The 25,032-nt window shown below is 44.4% G+C and overlaps 1 protein-coding gene across 1 annotated transcript in view; it reads right to left on the bottom strand.

The window, feature by feature from the left end:
* Window positions 1–25,032, bottom strand: part of CACNA1D (calcium voltage-gated channel subunit alpha1 D) — a 321,901-nt gene that overhangs the window by 143,992 nt on the left and 152,877 nt on the right. The window contains exons 4-5 of the mRNA XM_081245584.1: window positions 12,537–12,676; window positions 3,650–3,792 (exon numbers count right to left, since the gene is read on the bottom strand). Coding sequence (XP_081101710.1) covers window positions 3,650–3,792; window positions 12,537–12,676 — 283 coding nt within the window. The remainder of the gene's footprint in view (window positions 1–3,649; window positions 3,793–12,536; window positions 12,677–25,032) is intronic.

Raw genomic sequence — 25,032 nt, forward strand, 5'->3', positions numbered from 1 at the left:
AAGAAAGTACCAAAAGCACGGAAGTGAGCTAGCGCCACGTGGGCTGGGGGTGGTGAGTCTCGGTTGGCGGTCATGAAGTGGAAAAGGGTAACAAGAAAGACAAGCAGATTGCAGCTGGGTAGGTCTGGGTTTTGAATTCAGATCACAGGGCCAGAGTTTAGTCCATCGGCAAAAGGCAGCCTCTTTATTTATTTTAAACAGAAGAAAATCAAACAGAAGTTTAATAACATGTATACATGGGAGAGACCCAGGAAGACTCAAAAGGCAGCCTTTTTAGAAAGGCAAGTGGGGCAGCAATAGGCAAGACAGGCAGAGAGGCAGCTGGAGGGAGCTGGGCTCTCCAGGGAGGACAGGGTGAGGAGCTGGATGAGACCAGAACTCAGCAAGTGGGTCTGAGTTAGAGGAAGGTGCCCAGGGAGGCAGGGCAAGGTCAAGAGGCTAATCCTAATGCCTGAACGAAGACAAGTCTGTCAAAGGAGGCTCCCCTGGAGTGGCAGAGGGAGACGAGGGGCCCGGGAAGGAGAGGGTAAGAGCGACTGTCCACCTGGTGAGTCTGATCACTTAACATGAAGGGGGCAGTGCCCTGAGGCTGAAACGTGGACCTGAGAGATGAGGGAGGGACGTGGAAACCTGGGAGCTACCCATGGAGCAACACTGAGAGCCATGGTACAGGAAGAGAAAAGACCATGGGAGCAGGGACAGTGGGGCAACACTCTGGACGGGGTGGAGGGAAGCAGGAGCCGCAGGGAGAGCGGTCGGCAGGAACCAGAGCCAGACTAGATCCAGGCCACCTGACGCCCCTGCATGTGCCCTGCGCTCCTCCAACCACCGTGACCTACCTCAGCTTCCACTCGACTAGCTCACTCTTTTCCCCCTTTTTTCTTTCTCTTTCCCTTCCTCTCCCTGCTGTCTCTCCCTCCTCCAAACTGCCCTTTTCTAGTATCTTCCCACTTTCCCAATACATATTCAAACAATGAAAGAACAGAAGAGGCTGAGATGCTAGAATTAAATACGTTAGAAGTCAGAACACACCAAGCAAAAATACTTATCAGCGATAACAGCAAAAGTTCGCCTTGATAAGAAGCACATGGGAAGAGCTGGGGGATGGGATGGGGAGGGAAGGGCGATAAGAGGGTTTCAGACTTGCAAAGGGCCTCTTTCCAGACTTTCATTAAGACAAAACTCCTACATACTGTCTTCGGATACTTAAATGTTCAAATGGTTTCTTCTAGAGAAAAAATGATCAATAGGATGACTTTTAATGTTTCTGTCTTCTATAAGGAATAGATGGAGGGGAAAAGAAACATATGCTCTAATCTACTTGGGCAAGGGGTTTTTTGTTTGTTTTTTCATTTGGGTTTGTTTGTGTTTCTTTTTTTAAGACATGGATGGGCCATCCAAAATCATCATCCAGCAGTCAGCTCTTCTCAGCTGTATGGCAGTGAGCCCTATGTTTCATAAGTGTGTCTATGTTTATTGTAACTATTATATTTCAGATTGGCCAAATTTATGAAATAATGACATTGTATCTTATTGTGAATGTGTACACTTTCATGACATTAGGCTCCTTTGTATATAACCAATGTGTACAACAGATCTCACAGGACTCTAACCAAGGAGGCAGTGAAATGGAGCAGAAAGAACACTGGGCCAGGAACTAGGAGGCCACCGATCTGGTCCTGTTTGGCCACCCACTAGCCATGAGAAGCTGCCCAAAGTTTCGATGACCTTCCTCATCTAAAAGATGGTGATCGTGGACCAGATGACCTTGAGGGTTCTTTCCCATTTGATGGTCTAGGATTCTGATGCATATTTATCAGTTACCTGTGTGGAGCTAGTTAAGAGCTTCACAAACATCTGAAGGACTCTATCTGAAACACATGTTTACTTTCCAATGAATGAACGTATATTCACATACACACACAAAATCATGTCTTGTAGGACAGTCTGAGTTCTCTTTAGAAGGGATTAGACAACTCCCAGATAAGTATAAACAGTCACACCTTCCCAGGCATTTTTAACAACTTCAAGAATATAAGAAATCACTAGTCCACAGCTGCCAACTGCATGGGAAAGAGCATGACCCAGAGCCCCTGACCCATCTCCCCAAAGCCCAGCTGGCTCTGATGAGAGACTTGGATGCTCCAGGGCAGTTAATGAACATGAGCTGAGAAAGTCCTCACATATGACTCAGATCCACAAAGCCACTGCACCCGCATGTCTGCTCACAGCACATACTGCAGGCAGGCTGGCCTGTCATTTGCTCCTTGGGGGAAAAAAGTTGCCGTGGTTACTTTGAAATTAGATTAAGCTATAACAACTGAATCTGAAACCTCATGTTTGCTCACGGAACTTCTCATTTAATCATGTTACATGTAACAGGGCCAGTCATTTCCAAGGTATTTCTATTTTTCTCAATTGCTTCCAGACGGTTCTGTGGTTTTGACTTGTGCTGATCTTTTTCAATGAAAATAAAGGAACAATATGGAAAAACAAGTACACATAAAACACCACTTCCTACATTTTAAAATGTTAAATTTGAATTTTTTTTTCCAGAGATTTTTTGGTGCGTTCTGAGCGCCAACAGGTTTAATAAAATTTCATGAAGAACTTCTGGAGAGGCAAAAACATGATCTGTGCTCTTTTGATGGCTTTATGAGCTGTGAAAAAAAGGCACAGCCTGCAATCCCATATCTGTCCTGCAGCTGGAAGCAGGCAGCCAACTCACAGCCACAGTCCTTGGAGAGGCACTAAAACTTCCACCCTCTCAAGTTCCCAGTAGGGATGTCCTATCATGAGTAGAGCCCAGGGAAGCATATGCCATGCTCCTTATGGAAGTTCCTGGCCAGGGCACAGACGGGGCATCTGTTCCAACTCAGGTGGCACTGAACCTGGCCTGGAGATCTGGAGCAAGAAGCAAACTAGGGCCTGGCACGGACAGGTATAGAGTAGGCTAGTGGGTGATACAGCATCTCTCACACTGAGGGCCCTCTCTGTGCTCCAGACCTTGCGCTGAAGGCTCTCCCTGCATTACTGCATTCAGACCTCACAACCACCTTCAGGCAGGTGCTACTGTGCCCTACATACAGGGAGGACACAGAAGCATTCACCTCTTCACCCCCGAGTGAGACGGGCACAGTCCCTCTGAGGGAGAGTTTAATAGACTTCCAGGATTCCAGCCCCCTGCTGCTCTCACTTTGAAAAAAGGCAGTCAGTTGAGGCCTCCAACACCCTCATCCCCATAACCCACCACGTTCAAAGGGACAGGGAGTGGGGGGAGGTGATGGCAGCACATGTCAGAGGACGAAGACCAGAGCAATCAGGAGGCCTGAACTCAAGGTCTCCTGCCACCACCCACTTGGTCTCTGCACGAGAGAAGATTCTCTCTTATACAAAATCAGGAAGACAACCATCACTACTGCCCCCCCTCCACCCCCCTCCACCCCAGGTCGGGGCTGTCACGGGGACCCAAAGCGACAATACAAGCAAAAGTGCTTTGTAAATGGCCAAGGCCTCCATGGTCACCTGCTGAGCCCTTGGCTGGTGCACAGCAACTCACCTCATCGCACCCTGTTTCATAATCCCAAGACCTACCCAGAAGGAAAAAAAATCAGCAAACTTCTGGCTTTAGGAAACGAAACGTGCTTACTGGGCACTCCTGATACTAGTCGAAGTGGTCGTAACACTCGAAAGGCGCGGAGGGCTTTGACATCAAAGCCTCCCGATTTGCCACTGGAGTGGTTACCGCCTTCTGTTTCTTTGGTTAATTGTTCCAGAATTACACTAAACAATCTGAAAGAAGAAGAGAGGAAGAAATGTTAGAGTCTGTCACCCAGGGAAGCAAAACAGGATGGTGAGAGTAGTTATTTCTGAACAAGGGCCAATTCTGTAAGGCTGCTGCTTAAGTAAAGGGAAGGCAAAGCAGAGGTAGGAACCAGGCTGTGACTCCTGGCCGTGACCCCTACATCTAGAAGGACTAGGGATGGGGACTGATCTCACCTGTTTTCTTGCCAATGGAGCATTCTAGCATGTCAGCGCCCTGGATCCCTGGTGAATCCCCTCTTCCAATGATGACAGTGGAATTGCCCCAGCAGCTGCCATTTATGAGCACTCACCATGTGCTAAACACTTCAAATTATCTCCTTAATCCTCAAAAATGTTAGGCAGTGGGAGTTATCATGAACATCATTTTACACATGAAAAAACAAACTTGGCGAGAACAAGTAACTTGCCCAAGGCCACAAACGAGTGGCAGAACTAAAACCTGAATCCAGGTATGTTCGACGCCCTTAGATTCCGTAAGGGCAGGGAACTGTAGTCTGTGTGTTCATTTGTTCATTTAGTCTGTTCCAGCCTAGTGCCTCGAACAGTTTCTGACACACAGGAGGCACTCAAAAAATATCTGATGAATAAACAATGAATGAATGAATGACTCCAAAGTCCCAAATCTTAAACGATATGTTATGCCACTTCCAATACAGTCACTGACACATACACACCCCCAGCTCCACCTCCAAAGGGCTGTTCAGGGAATGATGTAAATCACAGATGCTAAGGAGCTGTGCAAAGGCCAAAAGCAGAAACCTAAGAGAAGGTATTAATATCGTCATTTTCTCTTTTGAAATGTGAATAATATTGTATCTGGCAGCCACGACAAATTTTTCCCTACTCTCAGAAGGCTTTTCGGATAAAGCTATTTTCAGGCAATCCGCTCATTTGACAGTTACTTTTGCTCTTTCAAATAAACATTTGTTCTTTGGACTTGTTGCTTGTTTTTCAGAATAGAAATTTGCCCATTTCAAATAGAATCAACTCTGGCCAATCAGATTGTGGAAATGACTGGCCCAGCAACAAAGAAAAGGTTTCCAAAGTTTAATTAGCAGCTAAAGCAGAAACTCTGCACCCACTGGCGTGCCTCTGGATGGCCAAGACACTAAGTCCATAAAACACAGGGTGGTCTGATTACAGTCCTGATGGGGCACAGTCATGTCATTCTGGGGTGTTTAAAGACCGGTCATTTGTTTTAATAACAGTACCGCAATTAGCAATGAACCTGGCGGGGGGTGGGGAACAGGGAGGGAATAAGTCAGGTCTTTACCTTTTCAAAGCTACAGAAGGTGGGCTCTTTCTGGTTATGACTGGGGAAATATATCAGATTTATGATAGGTCTCTCTCATTAGCATAGTTTTGTAATTACTATAAACCCCTGCAGCAAGGCTAAATAAAGTTAAACGTCTCCCCTCCAAAACAAGTTCACAGTGTCATAAAAACAAAGCAAAAGGAAGAAAGAAAACCTCAAACTCTTCTGAAATGCAGCAGCCACAGGAATTTTCATCCCAAAGGGTTAGGAAAATAATTTATGCAGGTGGTAACTTAAGATTGCTTTCAAGTATCAGTGTACCTTTGCAATGTACACTTTATGGCCCTTTTATCCCCTGTTCTTCGGTGATGCCCTTGAAAACAGGTGAACAATGTCTCTCCCATCACAGAGGAGCCTGACTCAGAGAGGGAAGCCGGCTGCTGTTTCCAGACAGCTGGAGGGCTCAAGGGGTCAGGGCATGCTTCCACTCCTAAGAGTTAGGAGGCATTAGGAAAGTCCCTCCCCTTCTCTGGGCCTAAGTTTCCTACTCTGAAAACTGATTAAATGATCCAGAGCCCTGCCCTTCCCATTATAATATTCTGTGATTCTACTCCTTTCACTGCCCCCACCCAAACAAAATAAGTACCATGTGCCTGAAGAGATGAGGACAAGAGGAGAAAGTATTTGATCCTAGACTGTTATTAAAAGTTTACCCCAAGACAGGAAGGCAAGGAGCTACCCAAACTGACACAAATTAGAAGCACCAGAATGAGCCCCCCATGTTCACAAAAGCTTAAGTGATGAGCTTGAATGCTTGAAATACATGTATGTTGAGAAATTTAGAGGAGTGGGATAAAAGTTGACTCAGATCAAACTCTTCTATAAGAGAATTATATCTGCGCCGGTAGACACGCTGAACCTTCCTGTGGTCACATTATTAACAGTTAACATTTTAGAAATATCAATTACTTTCTTGACATCTCTGTTATTGGGAATCTTGACAAAAGCAATAGGTCATGGTTGACTTGGAACGGAAAATCCATTGGATGAAGATAGAGTTGGCAGTTGGCAACTTCAGTGAGCAGGAGTTTGATTCAAGGGAAGACATAATAATTTCATTTTTCTTTTTGAACTTTTCTTCTGCTCTTTGACTACAATTTAGTACATATTTTAGATAAAGGGTAATCTGATGTTCTAAAGTTTTTCATACTTAATGAGAAAAAAAGACCAAGTCCAGTTCGACTTTAGTTTCCTAGATGATTTTTTACTTTTAAAACCAACTTTATTGCAGCGTAATTTATATATAATAAAATACACCCATTTAAGGTGTACAATGAGATGAGTTTTGATGAGTGCCTAAGCCCCAGTAACAAACATCACAACCAAGACAGAGAGCCTTCCCAATATCTCAAACAGTGCTCTCATGCCTCCTACAGTCATCCTCAGCTCAGCCTCAGGTATCCACTGACTTTATCTGGTTTATCACTTTAGGTTGTTTTTTCCTTTTCTAGAATCTTACATAAATGGAGTCATACAACATGTTCTCCTTTTTGTTTATCTTTTTTTGTTCTCTATGGTTTTGAGATTCATCCAAGCTGTTACATTTATCAGCAGTTCATTTCTTTTTATTGTTGACTGATATCCCACTGTATGAACATACCACAATGAGTTTATCCATTCACCTGTTGAGGAATACTTGGGTTGTTAACCAGTTTTTCTCTATTATGAATGAAGTCTCTTTGTGAACATGTATTCTCATTTATTTTGGGTAAGTACCCAGGATAGTCCTGGTAATATGGTCATGTGGTTAGTGTATGGTTAACATTGTAAGAAACTGGCAAACTTTTCCAAAGTGATAGTATCATTTTCCATTTCTATAAGCAGTGTGTAAGAGTTCCAGTTGCTCCATATTTTGGTTAAAATCTGGTATCGTCGGTCTTTTTACTAATACTAGTGGGTATGTAGTGCTATGTCATTGTTGTTTTAATTGGCACTTCTCTAATTACCAATGACATTGAACATCTTTTCAGGTGCTTGTTGACCATTTACATATCTTCCTTTGGGAAGACCTATTCAAATTTTTTCCCATTTATGTTCTGGGTCATCTCCTTATCTTTGAGTTATAAGAGTTCTTTATAAATTCTGAATACAAGTCCTTGGTATGTATTGGGAATACAAATAGATGTATTGGGAATATGATTTCCCAATCTGTGCCTTATCTTTTCATTTTCTTCACAGTGTCTCCTTTGAAGAAAAGTTTTAAATTTTGATAAGGTTCAAAATTTCAATTATTTCTTTTATGTCAAGTGCTTTTTGGGTCCTAAGAAATCTTTGCCTACCCCAAAGTCATAAAGATATTCTCCTAGAAATGTTATAGTTTTAGCTTTTAAATACAGGGCTATGATTCATTTTAAGGTAATATTTGTATACGGTATGAGGTAAGAATGGAGAGCCTTCTTTTTCATATGGATAAATAGTTGTTCCAGTGCTATTTGTTGAAAACTGTTTCCTCAACCCATTGAGTCATCAAGGCACCTCTGTCTAAAAATAATTGATCACATCCATATGGGTTTATTTCTAGACTCCCTATTCTGTCCCATTGATCTTTATGTCTATTCCTTACTCTAATATCACACTGTCCTGACTACTGTAGCTTTACAGGAAGTCTTAAAATCAGGTTCCAGATTTGTTCTTACAGATTTCTTTGGCTAGTCTAGAGCCCAATTTCTATATAAATTTTTGAATAAATCTGTCCATCTCTACAACAATCTTAATGGGATTTAGATTAGGATTCAATCTATACCTCAATTTGGGAAGAAATGATATTCCAACAATACTGAGTCTTCCAGTCTATGAACATGGTACATCATTCCATGTATTTAAGTCTTCTTTAATTTCTCTCAGCAGGTTTAGTCATTTTCAGTCACTATTTATCCCTAAATAGTTCATGGTTTTTGATGCCATAGTAAATAATAATGTCATTAATGTTTTATTTTCAAATTGTTCATGACTAGTATATAGAAATTCACATGCTTTTTTATACTGACCTTTTATCCAGAAACATTGCTAAATTCATTCAAAACATATAATTTCATATTATTTTAATCTTCTTAAATTCACTGAGACTTGTTTTATGGCCCAGAATATGTCTTTCTTGCTGAATGTTCCATATGCATGAGAAAAGAATGTATTATGCTCTTGTTGGGTACAGTGTTCTAAAAAAGTCAATTAAGTCAAATTGGTTGATGGAACTGTTCAAATCTCCCTATATCCTTAGTGATTTTCTGACTAGATGTTCTATCAACACTCCTCAAGAGAGGGGTATTAAGATGTACAACAACTGAAGATTTGTCCATTCCCCCTTTCAGTTCTATCAGGTTCTGCTTCGTATATTTTGAAGATCTGCTATTGTATGTATGTATGCATACATGCAGGCACACACACACACACACGTGTGTGTGTATATATACACACTTAGGATTATTACATCATCTTTGTGAAATGACACCTTTATCATCATAAAGTGTCTTTCTTTATCCTTGATAATATTCCCTGTTCTGAAGTCTACTTTGTTGGTTATTAATATAGCTTTCTTTTGATTAGTTTTGCATGGTATACATTTTTCTGTCCTTTTACTTTCAAATTATTTATGTCTTTATAAATTAGGTTTCTTACAGACACTATAGAGTATTGTTTTTATACACATATAAAATCTGATAACCTCTGGATTTTAAGTAAGGGTGGATTTTAAATAAGGGTGAGTTTAAATTTACCATCTTGCTATTTGTTTTCTATTTGCCCTGTCCATTGTTCCTGTCTTCCCTGTTTTTTTTTAAAAATTGAGATTTAAAAAAATTCCATTTAATCTCCAATAGACTTATTAACTATACCACTTTATTTTTCTAGTGTCTCCTCTAGATCAAGTGTCAGCAAAAGTTGTCTGTAGAGTGTCAGATAGTAACTATTTTAGGAATTACAGGCCATAGGGTCTCTGTCACAAGTAGTCAACTTTTCCATCCTAACACCAAATAGCCATAAACATTAGTGAGTGTGCCTGTCTTCCAATAAAACTAAATCTGCTAAAGCAGACAGTAAAATACTTTGTCAGTGTTGGGGGGCAGGGGAGGCAATAAACCGTTCTTGTTCTATGGGCTGAAGTTTGTTGACCTGTGCTCTAGGGTTTACAATATAACTTCTCATGGTCTACCTTCAAATAACTCCACCAACTGCAAAGCACCTTCCTATGGTATATGGCTATTTCCTTGCTTCTGTCCTTTGTGCTACTGTTGTCATATATTTTACTTTTATAGATGTTATAACCCCCCCCAATACACTGTTGTTATTTTTGCTTTAAATAATCAATTACTTTTAAAAGATTTTTAAATGAGAAAAGTGTTTTTATATTTACACATGCACTCATCCTTTCTGGCATTCTTCATTTCTTTTGTATAGATCCATACTTCTATCTATTGTCATTTTCCTTCAGTGTGAAGAAATTCCTTTAACATTTGTTAAGGTGCAGGTCTCCTGATGAATTCTCAGCTGTGGTTTGTTTGAAAATTTTCTTTCTTCCTTCAATTTTTAAAGATATCTTCATTGAATAAGAGTTCTGCCTGGACATCTTCCCCTAGCACTTTAAAAATGTCGATTGTCTTCTGACTTGCACAGTTGCTTGCATAGTTGCATGGCTTTTTCTCTACTTTTAAGATTTTCTCTTTATCTTTGCTTTTGAGCAATTTATGATCATGATGTGCCTTGATGTAGCTTTCTTCATGTTTACTTTGCTTGGGCTTTGTTGAGCTTCTTGGATTTGTGAGTTTATATTTTTCATCACATTTAGAAAATTTGGACTATTTCTTCAAATATTTTTTTCTGTCTCCCTTCTATCTCCTATCTTCTGAGACTCAAAATATATGTATGTTAGATTACTTGATATTGCCCCACAGGTCACCAAGGTGGTATTTATTTATTTTCCATCATTATTCTTTGTGTTACTCCTATATCTTCAAATTCCTTGATTATTTTCTTCTATTGAGACTAATCTGCTGTTAGGCCAATCCAGGGAATTTTTCATTTCAGATATGTTTTCCAGCTCTCAAAGTTCCATTTGGTTCTTTTTTTACGTTGTCCCATCTTTTCTCACTGTAGTCATATATTCCTTTTAGGTCCATAAACATATTTATAATAGCAGTTTTAAAAGTCCTGTAAAGGAATTCTCCACTAATCCCACCATGTCTGTCATTTCTAGGCCTGTTTCTATTGATGGAGTTTACTGCTGATTATGGGTCACAATTCTTCACATGTCTAGTAATATCTGACTGGATGCTGAACACTTTAATTATCTGGATTTTGTGTCTTCCTTTAAAGAGTGTTGAGTTTTGCTTTGGCAGGCACTTAAGTTACTTGCATGTCAGTTTGCTCCTTTTCAGGCTTCTTTTCAAATATTATTATTAAGGGTTTCAGATGGTTTTTACTCTAGAACAAGAGTTGGCAAAATTGTTTTGTAAGGGGCCAGACAGTAAATATTTTAGGCTTTGTGGACCTAAACCACACAACTCAACTATGTAAATAAATGCTTGTGACTGTGTTACAATAAAACTTTACAAAAATTGGTAGCAGGCTGAATTTGGCCCACTGACCACAGTTTGCCAAACCCTGCTCTAGAGTTAGTTAGCCTGTACTACTAATGGCCCTTCTGGGGTCTCTACTGACAGTCCAGGGTGTTCAACGAGGTCTTTCCACTCTGGTTGGTCATAACTTGAACAACTCCCAGACCTATGTGAGTCCTAGTTATTAGTCAGCTATAGCCCCCCAGATTTTCTTTTTTCCCTCGTCGTAATCTTTGCCTGACCTTATGGACTATCATCCCATGTAGCGTAGCTTAGTCTTTAGCCGAAACTCAAGAGGACCCCAAGGCATACTTACAGACCTCTTTCTCTCAATATCTCCCTCACTGCTCCCATATCATGCCTCTCAAATTTCAGCCACCTCAGCCTCCCTGAACTCTTGTCTCTGTCTCTTCAACTCAATGAGACTACCACACTCTTCTTGGTCACCTGTCTTTGTGCTGTGTGATAATCTGAAAAATGCCTCCAGACAGTTGATTGTAGGGTAGGGACAAAAGAAATGGAGCTAAGCAGCTCCATAATCTAGATGAACACGAAGTCCAGAGTCAGGAGAGTCACAGCAAGATTATTCCAGAACCAAGAGACCTGTAAGGCTCCTGCTTGCCACTCCTTGTTAAAGTTCATCAAATACAGGAAGGCATGATACATATCTTCATTTTAGTTCATGCTGCACTACCTTTGCCACAATACCTTAGAGTCCAATGTACTAGGGTGGTTTTTGCAAAAAGTTAACATTTTTCTCCATAAGTCTAATCATCCTGTTGGGCTACCACTCTGGATCCCACTTTAACTTCCTAGGTTTGAAAGAACAGGCTCAAAATTTATCCCACTCTCCCAATATCCAGCAGTATTAGTCTCCCATGAAAAGCTAAAGGATTCATGATAAAGAATAATCCAAAAGAAAAATCACCTTGCTCAACTGCAGAAGGCATTTGAATGAAGTCATGGAGATAAAAACAGAAAGGCCATTTAACATTCTCTCTCTATAGGAGAAAATAAAATTTTAGGAGCAACCCATTTTACAGCTAGGCAACTAAGACTCAGCGAAGGAACAGATCTTATTTTCCTATGTGGGTATTTGGTCCAAAGACCCAGCATTCCTCTGACATTGATTCATTTTCTCTTGCTGGAAACATTTCCAGGTGTTGAAGGACCAGAATAACACAGGCCACTGTTTTTTATTTTAACATTCTCCTTTAACTGAAACTGTTGGTGTCTTCTTCCTGTGACAGGATTCAGGGAGAAGCCTTGATTCTTTGCATTTTCTGGTTTATTTCATTTCATGTCGGATATCTGATATTTTTCAAACACTTGTTTTGTTATGTGAAATGGGATAGTAGCTGCCACATCTTTTCTCCCAACTCAGCAGAAAAAATTAATAGCTTTCCTCAAGGGATGTTAAATAGCAGAGTACCTCACTGCTATGAAGGATTTATTACTTTTTTACTGTTTTATTTTGGTTTTTTAACTTAATGGGGTGTTAAGCATAAGAGCTGTACATGTTGGACTCAAAGCACCAGCAGGGCTGGCCTACTTGTAGAGGCCCAAGGCCCTGTAAGATGAACCCTCTCACATCACAAGCTGAGCTTAAACTTCCTTCCTTAACACGTTACTGAAAGAGGGAGTAACAACAAGAGAATTTCAAATTGGTTTCTGCCCAGAGACCGACAGCAGCAGCATCAGGCTTCAAAGAACTCCTGACAGGTTCTGGCAGCAATCACTGGCACGAAGGAACAACCCCGTTCCTTTAAAATACTGTCTTCTGTTACTCCCCACCTCCCATTTTCCAAAAAAAAAAAAAAAAAATTCCTCAAATAAAAGGGACTTACCCTACTATTACTATAACAAAATCCAGTAAATTCCATCCATTTCTAACATAAGCATTAGGATGTAGCAATAATCCATACGCTATAATCTTCAAAAATGTTTCGACTGTAAAAATAATCAGGAAGGCATATTCTACTTTTTCCTGTGAAGAGAAACAAAGAAATTTAAAAAGGGGGGGGGATGGGGAAAAAGAAGAAAAGAAACAGGGATTAATTGGATCAGTATCTCAGAGGTATAAGCATTTTTCTCCAAGCAAAGTTTTATTATGAGAAATGGAACAATTAACACTGTACCTGGAGCAAGAAGGCATTTTAATTCTAACACTGAATTTCTCATAAGCAACTAAGTGTAAAACACTTTTCATCAGTGGCTATATTACTGCACTTTGCAACCTGCCTTGATGTGTGTGCAGTGACTCTGCCTAGGACATAACAGCACGTTTGTTATTTGCACACATTTGCAAAATGCAGCGTGTTTTCCTCCCAAGATTGCCAAATCAGGCCCAGAAAAGCACAAGGATGCAACAAAGATTCCCACAGGGCTTTGAACAGAATGTCCTTTGGAAGAAAGCAAATTGCATCTGCTTTGACCCTCTCTTCCTCTCGGGTTTCCATCTGACTTCTAAGTCAGGATCATCTCTGTCACTGAGCAGCAAGGTGACCTCGGCAAGTCCCTCCAATCCCTTGGACCTAAGTTTCCTCACCTGAACAGTAAGGGGAGGGGATTCAGGACGGCAAGCCTACAGCCTCCTTACTGGCGTGCCGCCTCTCCCGGCTGACACTACTGATGGGTCACCACGCACGTTCCCAGGGAGTCTGGACTCAGCCCCTGAATCCTCTTCTTCCAGACTCAGCAGCCACTCCCATCTGACTGCCACAGACCTCCGAGATGCCACCCTCAGGCTAGAGGGCTCTTAGGACCTTTTCAGTTCCAACTCATGCAATTCCATGGGCTGTAGAAAATGCATCCATCAGCAGGTCTAAAAATGTTGGCTCTTTCCTCTTTTACAAAGGTTTTCTTTATACAGCATTGGTTTCAATAGAAATATAGACCGCTGAGATGTGTGCGATTAATTTTACAAGAGGCATTTGCTGGCAAAAAGCTACTGAAATAATAAGTAAATGAAAACTCGTAAGTAATTAAAACTGTCCCATACAGGCCATAAAGTTCTCTGCTAATATTAATTCTCCTCTGTGAGACCTGAGGAAAGTTACCAATGCCTCAGAAAAATGGAAGTCATAGAATTCATTTATTAAGATGCCTGGTGCAAGGGGGCAAATAAATTTGGCTCAGGAAATGCTTAGTGAGCACCTCTTCTGGGCGATGGGCCCCACACCAGGAGCCAAGGTAAGAAAAATGTCTCCACTGTGGTCCTATCTTCGAAAGGTTTAGTCTGGTGCAAGAGGTAGGGGTTCAGTTGTGGTACATAGAGGACATCCCAGGAGAGGGAACTGGCAAAGAGCACTCCGAACCTTCATAAGCAGTTCTGCCCTCTGATAAGGCCAAAGGGTTAGACCTCTTCTCCCCTGCAAGGACTTGCTTTGTTCCATGTGAGCACTTTTTTGCCTAAGCCACCCTGGGGTCTAGCCATCCGCCGCCAGAGTGCTACCCCTCCATCGCAGACGAGTCCCAGTCCCCGGTGGGACTTCACCGAGCCTTGCCCCTGCATCCTTCCTCTTTACCAGCAGGGAAACCATCTAACCCCGGCGGTACCCCAGGCTTTACCCCCATTATCGACTCCCCACCGGTCACACTGAAAAGCCAGTTCATCGGTTCTTCCCCTCAAGGTCCCTGTCATTCCTAATGTGCCACCAGAGCACCCCTTGATCCTCAGAACACCATCCTAGCGGTCTAACAAATTCCTCTGTGGGGTCAGTTAGCCAGAGTCAAAGTGTTTTCAATTTTCAAAGCTTAGCTCATCCCCAACCTCCACACTCACGCTTCCTCCAGATCTGCCAGCAGGTCCTGCTCTCAGCCTGGCTCATCCCATCCCACGCACCCCGCACCCCTCAGCAGGCTGCGAGGCCTTCTCGGACCATGACCTACTCCCTCCACACAGCCAGCCACACCCTCCAGGCTGCGGTGAGCAGCTGAAATCTCCCAGGGTAGCAGCGTGCATGCCCCCTCGTGCCACACGCAGACCTCCAAGGACTCCTCTGTTCACTCTCTGCAGTCCTTGGGAGCCTATGAGAGCAAGGGCTCGTCTTCCCGTTCACTGCCACATCCCTGCGTGGTGGGTTCCCACGAGAGGTGCCCTCAGGCCACTGTGGATAGTGAGGAATAGAGACTGACTGCTACCAGCTACAGAGGAGAGATCCAGGAAAGCTTCAATGAGGCAGTGACGCTAACCTAGAGAGCTAAAAGGAAAAGCCACCCTGTTGCTTTAACAAGAAGCAAAAAATCCCTGAATAAACCAATCTACTGTACTCAGATTAGACCCTGACCACCAAAGGTAGATCGTCAACATGTTTTTGAGAGTTAGAGTTGTAAGGGAACAAGATAAGCTGGAAACAGCACGCGGATTTTACAATTCCTCTTCCCTTTTTATCCTTTCTGCTTTATTTACTGGGCCAGATGGGGAAAAAAAGGCTTTTGCTGCCATCAATATTCATAGCAGTTATATCCCTATATCAACACAGCGCTATACTGCAGAGCAGACAAACAAGACAGGGAACAGAGAGTACACCTACCAAACACAGCTTGTTTTTCCTCTTTAGCGTTTACTTACAAGTAATTTTGTCACAATAATACAAGGGCCATTCATGCAACTGAATTGTTTAGGGTTCTTTTATCCCCTTCTCTCATCCTCCTCTCTCTCCTTTTTGAAGACTTTGGTTTCTCTTTCCAAAATCCTCAGTGCATTACTTGATGGAATTGATTATAAGAAATATAACCTTGCTGTAACATGATTCTTTCTTACAGACACTCTACCATGGTGCCAGCTGAACAATCACAGCCTGGAGAGCACGACAGACCAGTCTGCCCAGAAGCCAGTGTCATCCTGGTCCCCAATCCTGCCATTTAAAAGGACTCCAGTAAAACAAATACACCTCTACATTTAAGCAAATGTAGTGTTAAAAAAAAATCTTGCAAAACAACAATCATGGGAAGGGGAGGCAATTACTTCACAAGAGGATTGTTCATTTGAGAAAAGAATGTTGGGTCAGTGATCTGAAAGGAAGCCGCCAAAAAAGTCAGGTTCCTTGCAGGGTGGGGTGGGAACGTGCAACTGGCTGAAGGGCCGTGAGACGTCGCACAGAAAAGATATGGAGTCAGCAGCTGGGATGGAAGAAACCACAGAACGGATGAAGGAATGGGATGGCTGAAAAGAGGTAAGCAAGAGCCCTCAAGAACTGAACATGAAATGAGGTGGCCCCTGGGCAGGGACTGCACCTTAAAAGCCCTACCCCAGGCTAAACAAAAATAGTACATGATTCCTGCACCCCAGTCTCCCTGCATTTGCCAGGCACACTCAACCAGCCACCAGCAGGGATCCGCCTCACTAACAAGGGATCCTGGGTGGGTAGGGCCAGCAAACCATCTTTTAAGAAAGCACCAATTCTTCACCAGAGACCACCCTATTATGTGGATGAAAAGTCCCCCATGAGACTCAAGTCACTAGAGAAATAAAGGTTTAAAATCAAATTCTGCAACCTGATTTATCTTCTTTAAACAGTAAAGTTTCACCAAACAGGAGAGGCTCTAAACCAACAGTCTAGAAACCAGTTAACCCCTCACAGAGCCTTGAGAAACAGAAACTGTCAACTGGCGGGGAATAGGAGATGCCAGGATCTTTAACTGTACTTGGTTGGCAGCTGTCCTATTTTTAAGCATCCCTTTACTAGTGCTATGGTACTAACATCCATCCATCCATCAACCTATCCATCCATTCATCCATCCATGCATCCACCATCAATCTATCCATCCATTCATCCATTCATCCATCCATCCATCATCCACCCATCTATCCCTGAGCACCTGGGTCCTCCTCAGAAAGCCTGAACCCTACCCTCACAGAGCTCCTGGCCTGCTGTCAAAAGATCAACAAGGCTTGATGAGCCATGTAAGGTTCACCTCTCTGCTTTGCTCATCCACCCACAGGGCCCGTCTTTGCAGTGGTCTCCTGGCGTACAGCCTGGCAGTAGAAGGTACAGAGTCTCCCCTCCACACACATAACCCTTCTGTGTCCTGCAGTCCCGGGCTCCCCATTGGCAGAGATCGTCTCTTACTGTCTTTGTAACCCCAGCATCCAGCACCATACAGGGCACACATAAAGTACACACAGGTGCTAATAGGAGGTAGAAAAGAAAAAAAGAGAAGGAATTAAGCAACAAAGCCAGACTGAAAGGGGACTATAAAAACATGAGAACTTGGGATTCTAGCATATGTACCAAAAAGCAAAACAAGCAGGGTAGGAATCTTTCTAAGTTACCAAAAACCCTTCCTATAACACACCTGGAATCAATGGTCAGACTGTAGAGACAATAAATAGCTGATCCCAACGTCTCACAGGCCCTCCCTTTCAATCCCAGCTGGAGCCCCTGGTGAACGCCCTCACCTTCCACCCTTCTGTACCTTCTGGCTTGCTTGCTTCTCTCCTGCAGGAGTGTCCACTCCAAATCATGGGCCGAGCTGCTCCCTCCCACTGTGTTCCCAAGTCCATGATTTCCCTTCTCCGTGCCTCTGCCCACGCTGCTTCACCCACCTGGTGTGCCTACCCCCGTGTGTGTCCACTCCCCTCTTCGGTGAGCACACAACCCTGATACAGCAGTAGCACAAGCCCAGCACAGGGCTGTGGAGAGAACGCAGGGCTTGGAGCTATATCTGTGTTCTGCTGGCCCCAGCTCAGCCCCTGAGTGACTCAGGTCCACATCCAGTTCCCTCACTGTAGAATGCCTCCCTCCACCCTGACCCCCACCAATTCCCGCCTTTTCATCAGGCTAAGTTCTACTTGTCCTTTGAGGCTCAGCTTAAATGACACTTTCTCAGCAAAAGCTTTGATGACCTCCCAGACAAAATCTGGGCCCACTGTCAAAGCTCACCATATTTCTGCATAGCCCTATTCACAATGGAACATTTTAATTTAAAAAAAAAACTACCTCTTTGATATATGTCTCTCCCAATAAATGATAATTTCTTATAAAATCAGAGACCATTTCTATTTCATATATCACTGTATTCCCAAGTCTCACAAAAATAGATACTTGGTATTTATAAATGAAGAAATAAATGAGCAAAATGAGAAGTTTTGACCAAACGTTATTCAATAGCCCTTCCTGATAAGACGTTCCATAATTGTTTTAGTCAGCTCAGGCTTCCATAACAAAATACCATAGACTAGGTGGCTGAAACAAACAGAGGCTTATTTCTCACAGTCTGGAGGCTGGGAAGATCAAGGTGCCAGTTGATCTGATGTCTGGTGAGAGCCTTTTACCTGGCTTGCAGATGGCTGACTTCTCATGATGTCCTCATCTGGCCTTTCCTTGGTGGAAATATACACATTGAGAGAGAGATCTCTTCCTCTTCTTCTCAGGGCACTAATCCCAACATGAGGGCCCCACCCTCAAGACCTAATCTAACCCAAAACACTTCCCAAAGGCCCCACCTCCATACAACATCCCACTGGGGTTGAGCTTTGAACACATGAACACAGGCAGGGGAGGGAGGGCGGGACACAGACATCCCACCCATAACAATACTGCAGGCCCCGTCCCAGGAAAACGCCCACGACTAAACACCTGGGAAGAGCCTCACAGCTCCTACTCTGCACCCACGGCTTCCCCACCTCTAGTCAGAGGGAGGAGCACCCACAAGGGCAAATCAATCAAGGGTGATGAGAGGTCCAGGGCTGCAGGAGCACAGGTGTGAGGGGAGGGGGAGGATGAAGGGACCGAGGGACACCATGGACTTGGGGGTGGGAGTGAGAGGAGGTAAGGTTCTAAGGCTGGGTCTCCGTTTCTCACCTGTAAGACAAGAAGCCTGAATGGATGATGTCTTCCAGTGTGAAATTACAATTCTCTGTGACCTGATGAGCAATGTCCAGACTCAGGCTTCAGAGGGAAGCCATGTGAGGGACCAGGGACCCCAGGGAGGACAGCCAACCAGGAGCAGCAAGATCCAAGAGCAGCCATTGCCTTGTCAGGTGACCAGGTCACCCGAGGTTGCCCGAGAGACCCTCCCACCTGCTGCCTCACACGTTCCAGGAGGTGCCCTCAAGAGCTGTGGCCACTCTTACAGGGTTCTGATGTGTGATTCAACCTCCAGTAAACTCTGCCAGGGATCACGGGAGGGGGAGCAGCAGGCGGCCTCGGCTCAGAGCACTGGGATGTAAACAGAGGTAATGCTTTCCTCTGCAGGTATTAATGAAGTATGTACTTAGAAGGCCGCCAATGGGTAGCTGACAACACATTCACATGAAGAGACTGGCTGGAATAGTCAGCATGCCTTCCTTCTTCTTCACCTTTGGTTTCTAAGTACAAATTGTAGAGCACATGCAAGTGAGTCCATTTCTTGTGGCACTCGGCTAAGTCACTTGCCCCTTCTGCTTCTCAGTTTCCTCATCCATAAAACCAGGATACTCACCCTTGCCCACTCAGGTGATGGTGAAAATCAGATTAAGTGAAGCGGGAAAGAGCCCTGTGAACCATCAGAAACTCGCCATCAAAGGCCACCCGGGACAGGAAGGGGCAAGGCCGCACTCCCGGGCTCTGGAAGTGGAGTCCTAGTAGGAGGACCAGGAGATGGGACAGGAACCTCATAGGACTGTCGCCATCCCAGTGACCCCATGACCACCCAGGCCAAGCAGGGCCACTGCCCCGGATGCCGTCCAGAATGTATCCGAGATGACAAATGAAGGTGGCCAGCAGGTGGCCTGGCTGACCACTCCATGGAGACCAACTTCAAAGGCATCTGGTCCATGGGAAGAGGGCAGAGGAAGCTGACAGGGCACTCTCGCTGGATGTGGCCTCACTTACCGGCAGCACAGAGGCAGCTGCTGCTTGGCTGCAGGGGTAAAGCAAGCAGCTGGCAGTGGGTGGCTCATTATGGTTCTTGCCACCCAGCAAAACTCACAGGGTAACAGCACCCTGACTTTCCTCTGAGAATTGCTCCTTTCCTACTTTCAGTCCAGGGACCACAAGGGTCAGTATGTGACCCAGGTTACTGGTTCAGGGATAGGCATGTGTCCCAATGCCCACCAACCAGGTTCAGTTAAAGCTAATCCTGGGTTTCACTCAGCCACTAGGCCAGAAGTTCTGTCATTGGCTTGACTTAGCTCTCAGAGGCTATAAGCCTAGAGTTACCAAGGGGACATAAAGATGAAAAGCCAACACCTAGGGAAGCCAAGCCAAAAGATGAGGAGAGAGAGGGCCAAACAGAAAGACAGAGAAGCTCAGACAGAGGAAAGCACCTAGCTCTGATGCTACTGTATGAGCCCCTGGATCAAGCTGAACCTGAAGGCAAAATTCTCCCCCCACTTTTGGGGGAGAATTGGCTTTTCAGTTACAAAAGCCAATAAACTGAGCCAGTTTAGGTTTGGTTTTTGGTCAATTGCAAACAAAAGTCCTAACTAGATACCGGGGGCCTACAGGATCACTCTGCTTCTCTGAAAGTTAAGCACCTAAGAGAATCTTCAGCAGCTCCTCACTTCTCAAGAGATTCAACTCCTTGGATGATTCCCTTTGACCCACAGGCTTAGGGATGGTTCTCTGTGCACAGGACCCATAAGCCCTGCAAGTCACTGCCCCTGGGAATTCATCTAGGCTCAGTTTTCCAGATTTCCTCCTTCCATCTCATCCATTCTCTATTGCTGTCTTGAATTCCAACTGGTTTCTGGGACTCAACACACTCCTGAAAACTTGATGCCTCAGACTTGGCTTGCTTCCCATCCCACTCATCCTGGGACCCCTTGGTAGTGGGTACATTCTATGGTTGGCAGCCATACACTTCCTCACCCAGCTTCACCACGAAGGCACTGCCCACCTCCACCCCACCTTGCTTGGACTTCAGGCACCCTATTTCAATTTAATTCAACCATATTCACTGGGTATCTATTCCATACCAGGTGCGGTCCTGAGCAATGGAGATAAAAGACGGCTAAGACAGTGTCCATGTCCTGGTGGAGGACAGCAGATGTATACATCGACATTTCTAGACAGAGCAGACGACAATCAAAGCTAAAGCAGAGTACTGGGAATCTCCTGTGGGGAGATGTGGAATGGAGCAACTAATTGGGTGTGGAGCATTTGGGAAAGCTTCTTGAAAAGCGGAGGACAGTATCACGTCTCAATTCCTCCATGTGGCATCCCCAAGGACCTCTACACAATCTGTCTATGCTCTATGCACCAACAAACAACTGATATGTTACCCCGCCGGGCACAGGGCCTCTGTTCCACCCAATTCCCTTTCCTCCTCCACGACCCCCTCTGCTCCCGTCTGTCAGCTCCCATAACACCCTGCATATGTCACACCCATTGGACCCTCTGGTCTCTGTCACTGCTCTTCTCCGTCACTGAAAGCGTGTTTTTTCTATTGATCTGCTCCACCCTTCCAGAGAAGACGGGGGCATTTCACTTCCTCTGCTCCCCAGGCACCCCTGCAGCAGACACCCCTCGCCCGTCTCCAGCCAGCACTCCTCCGACTGCACCCTAACGCAGCTTCACATGGTGCCCGATCAGGCATCACCCCCAGACTGCAGTGGGCATGTGAGTCAAAACTATTTGCCACCCCAGAGTTAAAAGTTGCACCACCTGCAGTTAATCATGAAAGTAAATCATAACAACAAATGCTTGAGCACCAACTACGTATGAGGCCATGAAAGAAAGCAGAGAGGCAAGGCACTGCCCTGCTTTCCAGAGCTCTTGGTCTAAGCTGGGCAGGTGAACCTATGGGGTGTCGTCTTGTATTATTTGTAGATTGTCACTACCTTGAGGGCAAGATCCATTACATCTACCTCTGCAGACCCTCTCACCGTACAGAGCAGAGAAATGAGCACTTAGTCTCAATAAACACCAAGATGGCATCATCCACGAAAAAAAAGGAGAAAAAAAGCAGAGCCCAATGCTGCATTTCTGAGCGCCTGGGCCGAGACCTTGTCTCACTGTCAGGGAGCCCCACCAGCAGTTCTGACACCCAGGCCCAGATCCATTCGCCTCTCCTAGGTGGAAGTACAGAGCTCGTCTTTCTTTCTTAACTGTGTCAGGCCTTTACATCCTCTTCTGACAGCTCAGGTCAAGGTAAACGGCAGTGAGATGATGTGCCCTACGTGGGGCTGATCAAAGTAGCTCACTGCCTCCCTGGGATCTAATGGGCCCAGGTCATGTGAAAACTGCCAAACCCCATCATTTTATAAAAGAAGTCTTTTCTTAGTATTGCTTCATTTGCCTGACACGAACCACATGCTCCCACGTGTCCACTTCCTTGGCTGAAAAGAAATGGGCAAACATTTCAAAATGGCAGGAACTGAGTAAGTTTAAAACCAAACATCTTCCTTTTGACAAGAAAGCAGTCATTGCTTTTCTCCATTAACAGAGGATTTCACACCTGTCTATGATTACATTTCCTGACATCTGAATTCTAAGTGTAATCTCATTTCACGCCCCCGATGCTCACTGGTACCCCTATAAACACACCATGTGCACACCTGCACACAGTATCTAAGAAAAGAAACATGTTCCTATCTCTCATCTCAACTGATTCTCCAAACTACGGAGTAAGACAGGCAAAGGCAGGATTACTATTTCCATTCATGTATGAGGGTCACAGTCAACAGGAAAAACAAAGAGCAGTAACCGTGCCCTCTGGTTTGAAGAGGCCTTACCGCACCCACCTGGCGGGGAAGCATACTTCCTTGCCAGTCCCATGGCTGCCAAGTCTCGCCTGGGCTTTTATGGAGCTCCACCAGGACCTCAGCCGCGGGTCATCCAGACAACTTGGACGGAGCAGCCTGAGGATGCACCTTGGGGGCGGAGCTGCCGACTGTAATAGTGTTGGCACCTGGTGGGCAGTGCTGCCCCCATTTCAGAACATTTGCAGTCACGTGTTCAGATGCACTCTGACCTTGTCCAGAGGACAAAGAGCCTGGGGTCAGCTTCCAGATCTGCCCCTTACTGGCTGTGTGGACTCAAGCAAGTGACTTGACCCCTCCTTGCTGCTGTTTCTTCATAAAGTGAGAATAAGAAGGGCAGAAGTGGGCCAGGTTTGCTGTTGAATGTGAATGAGGCAACACACGTAAAATACGTGAGCCAGGGTCTGTGGGGTACACACACCCATGGACGCTGGCTCACTTTACTGGTGCGTCTGTGTTACACGCTTCCCTGGCCTGGCCACGCCCCAGGAACAGCACAGGGCCTGGCACAGAGCACCTGCTAACTACTCGCTACATGGGCACTGGGTCCAGGGCCCAGGTCACTGCCCACCCTGCAGGTCTGCACACCCCCAGGGCAGGCATCTCCCCCTCGAGGGGGCCGGCCCAGGGTCAGCACCGGCTCCTCTCTGAGGGAGACAGATGCCCATCTAGCCCAGCTCCTACACCACCTGGACTGTCCAGCAAAGTCTGCCTAGGGCCCATCATAGAACAGGACACTCAGGAGGTGAAACAGGGCCCAGCTCCCAGGCCACGTGTCAACCGTGCCAGCAAAGGTGGGCTGGGGGAGCAGCCACCATTCCGCTCACCAGGTGTGTCTCTCCACCACAAAAACCAGTCTTTGGGATGAACAACCCTCATTCACGGTCAGCTTTTTTCCAATAAATGTAACAAGACCATAGGAACATGGATCATTTCTTTCTGAATAAATTCATAAAGTCATGAATCAGTGTTTAAAAATACATAAAGTGTGGAGTCTATAACTGGGATAAAATATGTGATACATTTACTCAGAAGATTAATTACTCCATGCCTATAATTCATCATTGTTTTAGCATTAGAAAGTAAAATGAAGTTAATTTAAAAGACATTGGGTGGGTTAAAAACCAGGCACCACCTAATTGTGGTCCTGAAGTAGAAATCAATACCCAAGGCCATGACTAAGCAGAATTGAGTGTTTGCACACCCACTCCAAGCTGGGGAGCATCCCTCACATTGATCTGGCCTTGCCAGTCAAACCTCTCCCTCTTCTGTCACTTACCAGCTCCCAGAAGCCGGGGCTGGGGTGGCCAGCAAGGGGGTGCAGCAGGCGTGTCTGCCACCATCCCCCAAGCTCAGACCCGCACAGGCTTTCTATGAGCAATTCCATTCTCAGGAAAACTGGTGGCTGCAGAAGCAGTCACTAGAGGGGATTCTGTTTGGTCAAGTGGCTAGGGTTAGTTCCTAACCTCTACTGTTCTTTTTAAGGTAACTTGTTATTTAGTATCTGCCTCGCTCCAAAAAAGAACTCTAGGCAGCAAAAATATAAAAATTTGAAGTAAATAAGTAAGGGAATCCTAGATGGCTGTTTAAAAGAAAGCGGGAGATCTACATGTAAGGGCAGGGAAGGATGTCTATGATACATTACTACAGGAATAATGCGAATAACATGATCCCTTTGATGTCTGAGGAGATCTCTTAATAAGCCAGTCTGCAGCACAGACACCTGAAAATGAAAAGGCTTTCCTCTGAAAGCAAGATCATGGGGTATTTTCTGTCTCTACTTTTAGGTATGTCTGATTTGTGGTTTTCTCACTGAGCATCTTTAAAATCAGCTGGAAGTCTAAATATTTAGGACAAATCATAAGATGAGAAATTAAAATTAACAAGGAAAAGAAAAGAAAATGAAACAGGAATAAGATCATAACCAAGATGTGTTCTATGAACACATTTTTATTAACGTGCCTCCGAGATTTCTAACAGCTAATGTGGAAGGAAAGCAGACCAGTGACACAAGTCACCTTATCTTTTGAATGAAACTGTTTCTCAGAACAAAAATATTTCTCCAGAGGATTTGCTTAGAAGAATCCGCTGACAATATGAATTGAGCACAAATTATAGGAATTAGAATAATTTTTGCCTGTCTTCATGGAATGTACACTGTAATGGAGAAGACGCTTAAAGTGGAATGAATATGAAGTTCATTTTGTGGTTTACATCCAGGAATTTTGAAAAATGAAATAAAATAGAACGGAAACTATTGGAAAGCATGGCAAATATGAGAATTTAGTGAGTGTAAGTATATTTTCATCAAAGTCATGTTTTCAGATGATATATACATAGATGTTTGGGAGCTACAATGTAAAATGTATCTACTACCTTTGCCCCCCCCACAGAAAAAAATGTTGACAAACAGAGCTCTGGAAGCCAATAATCTGGACCCACCACTGGACACCAGTGGGGAATAATAACCACTCTCTTACCCTCATGCTTAGCTACACACACTCTCCCCTTCCACACACACATCCATCCACAAAACCCCTGAAGTTAAAAGGTATTTAAAGAATCCCTAACTGTGTACAAGGCCAAATACCCAAGAAGCAAACCAAACAGTCAAAAAGAGTCAACCCAGGAAGTGATGGGGATGAGGCACACGT

The sequence above is a fragment of the Mesoplodon bidens genome (genome assembly GCF_964165515.1).
Source record: "Mesoplodon bidens genome assembly, chromosome: 10".
NCBI lineage: Eukaryota > Metazoa > Chordata > Mammalia > Artiodactyla > Ziphiidae > Mesoplodon > Mesoplodon bidens.